General features: G+C 28.7%; 1 protein-coding gene across 1 annotated transcript; it reads left to right on the top strand.

Annotated features, from left to right (window-relative positions):
* The first annotated feature begins 874 nt into the window (after positions 1-874).
* On the top strand, positions 875-4,602 carry LOC107018797 (protein NRT1/ PTR FAMILY 2.13). The gene is made up of 4 exons (XM_015219376.2): positions 875-1,143; positions 1,938-2,155; positions 2,949-3,514; positions 3,601-4,602. The coding sequence occupies exons 1-4, from the start codon at positions 990-992 to the stop codon at positions 4,481-4,483; spliced, it is 1,821 nt and encodes a 606-aa protein (XP_015074862.1). The 5' UTR covers positions 875-989; the 3' UTR covers positions 4,484-4,602.
* The last annotated feature ends 6,409 nt before the right edge of the window (positions 4,603-11,011 follow it).

Here is an 11,011-nt window from a genome sequence, read left to right as displayed (position 1 = left end):
CTTTAGTTCTAATCACAGTGTCTGTTTCTTGAAACAAGAATATCAAAGGAATAATGTTTTATATGTATATTAGTAAATTGCAATAACGATAACAACGCAATAAAATTTGAAAAAAATAATATATATACATAATTTTACTTAAAAATATAAAAGTAATTTTTAATAGATTGTTGCGATCTTACTTATGACAATTGGTCGATTTAATCTCACGTATTTATAATAGTAAATCAAAATTATTTTTAAGATGAAAAGAAAAATAATACATGAGTTTATAAAATTTATTGTGTGTCCTTAAAGAAATTCAATCCGTTCATTATACTGAGATTGTGAAATATTTCCTTCCATGATAAAATAGATATACCTTCTAAAAAAGCAGCAGTACCTCACAGTTCAATAGTGAACTCAAAAATCAGCGGCCAGCAAAATCACAAAAGAACCTCTTCTTAATTAACCTTTAAGTCAATTGTCAAAATCAAGCGAGCAAACGACAACGACGACACTCTACTCTTAAGTTTTCTAACATATATAAGAATAAAACTTTTAATTTTTCTACTTATAATTAAAAAAAAAAACTTTTTATTTTCTCTTCACTTAATTCTCCACATTTCTCATTCACTCCAATCCACTATTTGAATTAAGAAGTAACACCTAATATATAGTTTACTATTACTAAATAATATAAAGATAAAGTGGTGATAAATATGAGTCTACCTTACTCAACACACGTAAGCCACACAATAATTTTATCTTGTACCTTTCATAAGTCTAAAAATCATATACGCCATTTATTTCTCACAATAATGCATGTAATTGTCTCATTAAAATAAAGTTTTTTTTGTCTATAAATACCAAGAAATGAAGAAATCATCAATTAAAGAAAAAAAAAATTGTACTAGTGTATAGTTATTATATTTATATAATAACTCCTAGCTAGTTATTATTATTATTAAGAAGAAAAGGAAAATATACTACTATATATTATTATCATTATGGAGGACAAAAAAAATAACAATTCTTCAATGTCCTTCCCCTTGCCGGAAAATGGTGTCTCCGATGAGGAAAAACAGACCTCCGGTAGTGATTCTCCGGCCAAAACACGCCGGAGAAAACCTGGGGGATGGAGAGCTATGCCTTATGTTCTAGGTGATTATTATCGATCTTTCATTCAAAAGCTTCTATCGCTTTTTTTTTTCTTCTATAATAATATTGGTATACGAATCAACTTAAACGTATGTTCTCAATTATAAAACTTGCACATTTTTTGAGTATTTAATTTTATGCCTATAATTTCTTCCATCAACTCAAGTATGGATAGTGTCTATATAGTTCAAATAAATTATTTTGTCGAAAAGTTATATTATATAGATAATTAATATTATTTTTTTCCATATATAAAAATTATTGAATCACCTAAATAGTTAGGTGTATAACTCCATACAAGTTTTGCATTTTTCTCTTTATCTTTTAATTAAAATTTCTGACTTCTAAGTAGAAATAAGTACTTTATTTATCAAGATTTAAATAAATAAAAATTTTAAAAAATATTTCTTATGAATCTTGCTCACTAGTTTATTATATCTATATGATCTCGATAACCAGCTTGATTAGTCATAATTCATAACATATTTATTACTTCTCATTACACAACAAGTACTTTATCCATCGAATTTACATCAATGGAAAAAAACTCTTTTGATCTCCTTGTAAATCTTGCTCACACTATTAATATCAACATAATTTATAATAATTAAGCTTGAATTAATCATAATTCATACGTCTAAGCATCTAAGTTTTTTTTTCTTTTTTGGTATACATAGAAAAATTTCAAAATGACAGCTAATAAAATGTTTATTTAAATGTGTACGTTTGTTCTTTTTGTAGGTGAAATTAATGTTGAGTTATTAATATGTTTTTATTATTATTTTCTTTTTTTCCAGGAAATGAGACATTTGAGAGATTGGCATCAATAGGGTTATTAGCAAATTTCATGCAATTTTTATTACAAGTATTTCATTTGGACCAAGTTTCTGCCTCCAATGTTCTTAATATATGGTCTGGTGTTACTAATTTCATACCATTAATTGGTGCTTTTATTTCCGATGCATATATTGGTCGATTTTGGACTATTGCTTCTGCCTCCATTTTCGAAATGATGGTACGTTTACTTTTTCTGTCTCAATTTATAGTGCACAGTTCGAATTTCAAGAATCAAACAGTTTAAATTTGACTTTTTAAAACTTAGATATGGAACTTTTAAGCTTTTCTGAAATCAAATTTTTATATTAGAAACTCCGTAAAAAGTAAATTAAGTCACACTTATATCTGATTATTGGAAATAATTATAAAATATATACATAAATTACAATTAAAATATCACATAAATTAAAACGGAACGAATAATATTTACTTTTGCTTTTGCGTGCGGCTTTGTCAGAAGATAAGGGTACATACCACGCAAGTCATACACAATGTGTCCATTTCCCAAAAAAAACAAAAAAAAGTTTGCAATTATTGCAACTATTAAAAATATATGCTTTCCATTTTAGGTTTGAGATATGATAATGATGATATATTTATAATTTAATATTTTTTTTAATTTGAAATTTGAATAAATTTATTTTTTATTTTAAATTTTTTGAATTATTAATTATTGTAAAGATTATATACCTTTTTTTTATAAAATTTAAACTGTTTAATTCTAAAAAAATAAAAAAGTATCACATAAATTAAAATAAAAATAAAATTAATTTTAATACGCGATGACAAGTTAGCTATTATTATTATTATTATTGTTGTTGTTGTTGTTGTTGTTATTGTTATTACATAAATAGACTAGTCTAGACAACATGATATTTATTCCATCTCTATCAAAATCATAAATTAATATGAAATGCTATTCAATCAATATTTATATATAGTATGGTATAATTTCACATATTATTTGACAGGGAATGTTGACATTAACCATGATACCTTGGTTACCTAAGCTACACCCTCCTCCTTGCAAATTGGGCCAACAATGCAAAAAGCCCAACAAATCACAAATGGGCTTTTTAGTAATGGGCTTGGGCTTTTTATCCATTGGATCTGCTGGAATAAGGCCTTGTAGTATCCCATTTGGTGTAGACCAATTTGATTCAACAACAGATGAAGGAAGAAAAGGGATTGCTAGTTTTTTCAACTGGTATTACACTTCTTTTACATTGGTTTTGATAATTGCAGTCACACTTGTTGTGTATATACAAGATTCAGTGAGCTGGGTGCTCGGATTCGGTATCCCTACGATACTCATTTTCTTGTCTATCGTTTTATTTTTCATCGGGACTAAAGTCTACGTTCATGTCAAGCCTCAAGGAAGTATATTCTCGAGCTTCATTCAAGTTTTTGTAGCGTCTTATAAGAAACGCAACCTAAAGCTCCCTGACAAACATCAGAGTAGCGGTTTGGTCTTTTATGATCCTCTGTTACCTCAAGGGTCTATTGTGAACAAACTCCCTTTAACCCATAAGTACAGGTAATAATAACAATTTTGGCTTTAGGTCACCCATTTTATAGAGTCGCGCTTCATTAACCATTAACATTTCTCTATCTACTTATCAGGTGGTTGAACAAAGCAGCGATAGTGATGAAGGATGAAGTGAACAGAGACGGTGATTGTACAAACAAATGGAGATTATGCAGTATCCAGCAAATCGAAGAAGTGAAATGTGTACTCAAAATAATCCCAATTTGGTCTGCAGGGGTTATCTGTTTCACAGCAATGGCACAACAGGGCACATTCACAATCTCACAAGCTCTAAAAATGGATCGTCATCTCGGACCTAATTTCCAGATCCCACCAGGTTCCCTCTCTGTAATATCGATGATTACAGTTGGGATATGGTTACCAGTCTACGATAGACTCATCGTGCCATCGCTCACAAAAGTAACACGAATAGAAGGTGGGATCACATTGCTACATAGAATTGGAATCGGAATAGCATTTTCGATTCTATCAATGGTCGTAGCTGGGATAACTGAAAAAATGAGAAGAAATTCCGCCATAACTCATAATAGCCCTGATGGGATCGCACCAGTTACAGTAATGTGGTTAGCTCCACAGCTAGTGTTAATGGGATTCGCGGAGGCGTTCAACATACTTGGACAGATTGAATTTTACAATAAGGAATTCCCCGAAAACATGAGCAGTGTGGCTAATTCTCTGTTTTCATGTACTGTTGCTGGTGCAAGTTACATAAGCAGTTTACTAGTGAACGTTTTGCATAACACTACAGGAGGAAATGGACATCTAGATTGGTTAACGAATGATATTAATAAGGGTAGAGTAGACTATTACTACTATCTTATCGCGGGGTTAGGTGTGTTGAACTTGTTCTATTTTCTATATGTTGCTAGTCGATATGAGTATAAGACTAGAGTAGTGGTGGATGATCGAATTAAGGGTTATGGTGATGATCATGAACTTCATGACATGAAGTATTAAGGGATTTGTGGTTAAATTGTAACTAGTACTTGATTAACATATAGTATTACTAGGTTAAAAAATAAGAGATGTATGTACACATATAAGAATAAGATATGGTTTTTTTTCTTTGTATTGGACTTGTGTTTATTGGTTTTTTCTTTTCTTTTTCTACTCTCATTATTATGATGAAGGGACTCAACTCAATGAAGGCCTAACATATTTTAGTTAACTTGTTGTATCAACTTTCCATTAAGTTGGATCAAATAAAAATTTTGTTATTTTATGGAATGAATTGGAGTATCGAAATTCAAAGATATACATTATTTTGGTCTGAAGTAGTAATTTTACGAGTGGGATTTAAGAAAAATGGCGTGTACATAGCCTTACTTTTTCATTCTGAATGTAAAAGGGATATTTTTGATAGACGGTTGACTCAAGTTATATATATATATATATATATATATATATATATATATATGAAAATAAATATGTAAAGCAAATATATATCGTGACAAAGAAGTCATACTGAAAACAATGAAGAAGAGAATAGTAAAAACATATTACATGATTTTCTCATTCATTTTCTATTTAATCAACTCGATGAGAAAACACGTGATGAAGAATAGATTATCATCGAAGTATTGAAAAGCTTCCTAATTTTTGTCCGACGTATAAAAGCACTAATATTATTTCCCTTCACCTATTTAAGTAAAATATTTATAAAAATAGCTACTAAATATTTTTCTATGGGAAATTTTAACAAGAAAATAGTAATTTTTTAAGTAATGGCCACAACAATTGTTTGATTTGATCTTTTTGCTTTGCAATGCTGATCACTCATTTCACATCATGACTCACTTTATGATAAGAATATTCTAAGTTTAGAAATTTTAACTTTACTTAAGTTTTATGACTAAATTGTATTATTAAGTACTCAATTTAGTAAAAACAAAAACATACGTAAAAGATTTCGAATTTCTCAAACTTATACCCACCCTTCACTAAATAATAACTTCTCATCTTAATTAGGATGTTCTTGGTACGGAGAAAAATATATTTTTAAAAAATAAGCAAGTTATTTTTATTTTGTTTATTGGTACGTGAACAAAATAATATTATCCTAAAAATATTTTATATAATCTATTTTTTAAAACTTTTAATCATTTCTTAATTTGAATACACGTCAAATCCAGAGGCAATAAATTTGAACTAAAATATAAGCTACCAAAACAATAATTTTTTATTTTTACAAAATAATAAAATAAAAGAAGAGAGATTCAATTTTGTTTTCAAACGTATTTGTCTTATTCCTTGTTCATATATGTTGACAAATAGTTTTCACACTTGAATAAATACATTAAGATAAAAAAAAATCATAGTTCTCGACGATTATGAGTTATGGTGCAGTAGTAAAACTATTTTACCTTTCATTAAAAGTTTAAGTTCGAACCCTGAATATAAAGAAAATTACCACTCTCGAATAGACATCTGCAATATTAAAATTTAACCGAAACTTAAATAGAGACATCAGACACTAGATAGAATAAAAAATAACTCAGACCTTGGCCAAAAACAACTTGCCAAATGCTTTTTTTTTTTATTTTTAAGAAAGTAATATTTTAACGCAAGGAAATTAAATTCCAACTTTTTGTCCATAGGAAAATTGTAATTCAAGGAAAAGGTAACGAATTATTTACATTTTTATTTGATGATTAATAGAGACAAAATGAAAGCTAATCAATCAGTTACATAGAAATTCAAAAGATTTTCCTGTTTTTAAGGGATTCAATTTTAATGAACAAAGCTTTGATTTACTCCTAAAAATCATATAAATATTATTTTAAATCACATTTCAATAAAAAGATGCAAGAACCTTAGATATTAAGTAATAATATAAACATTAACTAAGAGCACTTTAATTTTTCATTTTCTGGTCAGTATTCGATAAAATTTGACTAATCTAGAGTTACGTCGTATAGGGCCATTCGAAGAAAGCTAAAAGATTTTTTCATACGAAGAATTCAAATTAAAACTTTTTTTATATATAAAAAAAACAGTGTCATCCATTGAACAACTTCTTTCTTTTCGATATCAAGACACAACAACAAAAAAGTATTAATACGATAACACATATTGAAAAAAGAAAAAGACGAAAAAAAGATCAAAGAATATCACGTTCACATTGAAGTGATTTATACTAGTAAATTTAGATGTTATTATGACGTATATCCAAACCAAATTTCACATGAATGAGACAATCACTATACAATAGTTTGTATGTTTACTGTACAATGTGAATTATGGAAACGTACTAGGATGGATATGATTATCTATCTTTAATTTGAGGTTCGATTTCAATATATAATTTGTAATTCTTTGTCTTTAATTTAATTATTTTTTTTTGGAATCTCATGATAATCCGCAGCCGCTACAATCTCTATCACAGTCTCTGCTCTTTGGGAGAGCATTTTGTGCACACTGGATAAATATTCGCTACAACCTCTGCCACAGCCTCTGTCCTTCGGCTGAGCAAACTCTGTAGTGAGCACTTTGTGTGCACTGGGTAAACCCCTCATTGTGTAATAGTCTGCAGATCACATAGGGGATATAAACTACACTAGACAAGCCTTATATGCGACAGGCTCGACAGAGAAGGCATTGAGGGGGAATCGATCCCAGATCATCCATGTAGATAACCACCCTCTAAACCAACTGAGTCATCCCGAAGGAATCATTTGAGGAGAGTGTTTTTGAAAAATAATTTATTCGTCTTCACAAAATAGTATATATATATATATATATATGGAATTACAATATAGTATTATTTGTAACATCTTGAGTCTAATCAACCTAGAAAATGTAATTTTGAATAAAATTAATATTTTGCTTATGGTGAGGCCGCCTCATGATTGAACTTAATGTTTGCTTCGTGGGCTTAGTTAAGGAAAACAAAATTATGCCTTTATTATCAGCTATATCTTAATTTAAATAGGATGTTATAAGTTCTATCCCCAAAACAACATATTGCATAAAACATATGTTGGGAGGAGAATTATTGTGTAACATCAATCTTTTGCCTACGCGGTATCTCGAGTCGAAATCATGATCAAACATAATATTCATATATAATAAACGTTAATTAACAAATAAAATTACACTTGTTCTTATTGTTAATTTTGACATAATAATAAACGTTTGATCCTAACATATCGTCATGAAATCGTAATGCTTTGATTTTAAAGGAAAGGTTTATTTTTGTTTATTTCATTTGGCATTGTTAGTAATTCCATATATATTCTTCCCACTAAGTTTTTCACTTAGAATTCTCATGCCACCCCACTTTATGAACTAACCAATAAAAATGAAATAATTTTTTTCTAGTGGCTTAATTAGCTTTCATATTTTCATTTATTTTGGACCACTGATAATGAAATCTTTAAAACTTTTTGACTAAAAATAAACTTTTTTTTAAATATATATACATGTCAAAATATCAAATTCCAGTAAGTGGTTTTTGACTTTTATTGTGTCATTTTTTAATTCAGATTTTTTTTTAGTATTTTAATTTTCTTGAAAAATTGACAATTATATATATATATATGATTGGGTTAATTAGGACTGCACATGATGAGACTTATTATTGTTACGCTGTTTTCGAATTTTAATGACAAAGATTGATGTTACATAACATCTTTTTATATATTGAGACCGGGGCAAAGTCAGAATAAATTCGATAAATTTAATAATTTTGATTCGTACATATTATTAATTTAGAACATTTCAATAACTTTAAAGAATTGTAATTTCAAATTTGGACTTCACTTCTCTTTGTGTGTATGAGACATCAAGTTAATTAAATAGTGATTTGTCTGCTAATTAAGAAAAAAGGAAACTTATTGTATAAATAGAAACATTGTATAAATTTAATGAATTTAAAAAAATCTCTTTATTAGGATATTTTTTTTATTAGTAAAATTCAAATAATAATGACAATAATTGTGTTTGTATCTTTTCATTTTCTTAAAACGACTACACCATAAAAGATGGAATTTATGAAATCAAGTTAATTAAATGGTGATTTCTTTGATCAGAGTTGTCACATATTATAATTGTTTTTATTTTATTTATTTTTATTGTCATATCGTGTAAAATTCATTAAGAGAGAAAATGTTCATTATTAAAGCTTCTCCATTAGAATAGTTTGAATTTGAGATATCCGAATCAGAATAAATGATCTTATTCATTCTGCAACACACCTTTTAATGTGTATAACTAACTTGTAACATAACTTTATAATGTAAATTTATTTACGCTATCAATATAATTGAACTTTAGCGTAATAGAAAAAAAAATATTTTTCTTGTTTGTGAAATTAAAGGGAAATTATCATTTATTTTAAAGAGACAAACCCTATAAAAATGGCCCACAAATTGTGATAGTAACATCGACTATAATTTTGGGTGCAAAATAAAACAATTAAATTTGTTTATTTGCCACGGCGTTATAGGGGAGTGTATATATCAAATTTTCAATTTTTTTAAAAAAAAACACATCTAATTTTATTAGAATTAAATTATAATTACTTAATGGACCAATATATATTAACGAAGAATCTATACTCAATTTTCCAATATTTCTTTTTCTAGGACAATATCTGCATTAAAACTCGATTATCAGGAGTCGTATTAGGACGAAATTCCACATTAAAAGTAAATAGCTCCTTAAAAAAGGCTATTCATATCTAAAACTTAAATATGAGACTCTTAATTAAAAATATATAAATACTTATCACATTATTTTCTTACGAGAAAAAAGATTAAAGTATTTCTCTATTGAGAAGATGAAATTATAAAGGTTAATAACAGCTAAAGTGATGTTTGGGTTACATGTGTTTTTGTTTAGAAAAAAATAGTCATTTCTGGTAGGCCAGAGATGACAAAGGCCTAAAGGAATCAAGAAGAAAGCCCACCAAAAGAATATAGGCCCAAATGAGATGTATTTGCCTCGGTCCAAACAAGAAAATGCTCAAGGTGTCATCCAATGTTTTCAAAAATGTTTTTTTTGGGACGAATCTCGAGGCGAGACAATATAAAACATGATTCAGGACGCAAATTAAAGACGTAGATCTATAGGACGTAAGTCCTAAAATTTGGGACGTAAACTCCAAGTATGCATCCCCTATGTGATTGATATTCATATTTTCAGAATTTTCGTAAATAGAGATTGTTTGAGGCCTAATTACCAAAATAACGATTTAGTTTGTCTATTAATTATCAAACATAGCAACAACTTCTTGGGGCATAGGAATGAAGTAGCTCTCTCGTACGCCCCTTGTCTTTGAAATTCACTCTATATCATTCTATATGTATCTCAAATGCATAATAAACGTATACATTTAATTATGTGTGTTTAAATATGGAATGTAACTAAAACACGTGAATTTAATAATAAATCACGACTGCAGAGTATTTATCGTATCATTAATATCATCGTGTTGTTAAAAATCATGTATCTGAAATTTACTGGTGGATACATATATATGTTCAGATACCTCATTATTAAAAATACAACTCAAATCTTAATTAAGTGTATCATAAAGGAGGAGAAATAATTAAGTGATAAATATGAGAGGGGAGAATTAAGAGATAGTGATTAATTCGGAGTAAAGTAATTAATTAAGTAGATAATTAATCAATCCTGATTTTAAGAAACACGAATATCTAATTGTATGTTCAATAATATACTAATATATGGTATAAAATAAATGGTAATAAAGCTAGGGTTAACTTAACCTAAACCTAAGGAAGTGAAATCCTATAAAACCCAAAAAATAATCACTCCCACAAATTCTCACTTGCTTTGCTTCAATAAACCAAAAAATGTCACCTCCATCAACTAATTCTCAAATGCAACTCACCATAGCAACACTCTTCGGAGCTTCCGTAATGGATATCGACACCTTCTACCTTCATAAACGCAATGTCGACGAAGCTCTTCAGCGTCTCACGTCCCGCGGCCGGAAACGTCGACACAATTTCCCTATTTCCGATTCCGAATTGGAAGAGTTTGATTTGAATGAAGATGAGATTGAGAATATTAACACTATATAGAAATCCGCATCAGGTTTCCAAGGTGAACAACCTCTGGTTGATCGAACAATGTAGGCATGGGAAGTCGGCAAAATGGATCCCTAACTTCGAGAAAAAGGATTGACTTTGAGGACTCCCACGGATACATGAGGTCAAAATTAAGTATAATTTGGTCTAGATACACTGTATCCAAAATGAATTCACGTGAATTTGAGATATGGAACAAATTTGGCTTGCCTCCCTTTTATGTATTTGGTATATCAGATACATGTAAATTACACCATGATGTGATTCACATGTATTTGAGATACATAACAAATCTCGCTCACCTTTCTCCCTATTTTAATGTATCTGGTAGCATATCTAGGTATATCTTCCTCAATATATGATTGGAAACTCCTAAATGAGGATAAGATACTTAATATTTTGAAAGTATATATATATATATATATATATA

This window comes from Solanum pennellii, chromosome 5 (genome assembly GCF_001406875.1).
Source record: "Solanum pennellii chromosome 5, SPENNV200".
NCBI lineage: Eukaryota > Viridiplantae > Streptophyta > Magnoliopsida > Solanales > Solanaceae > Solanum > Solanum pennellii.
Note: the sequence above shows the minus strand (reverse complement) of the source record. Positions and strands in the feature narration are given on the sequence as shown.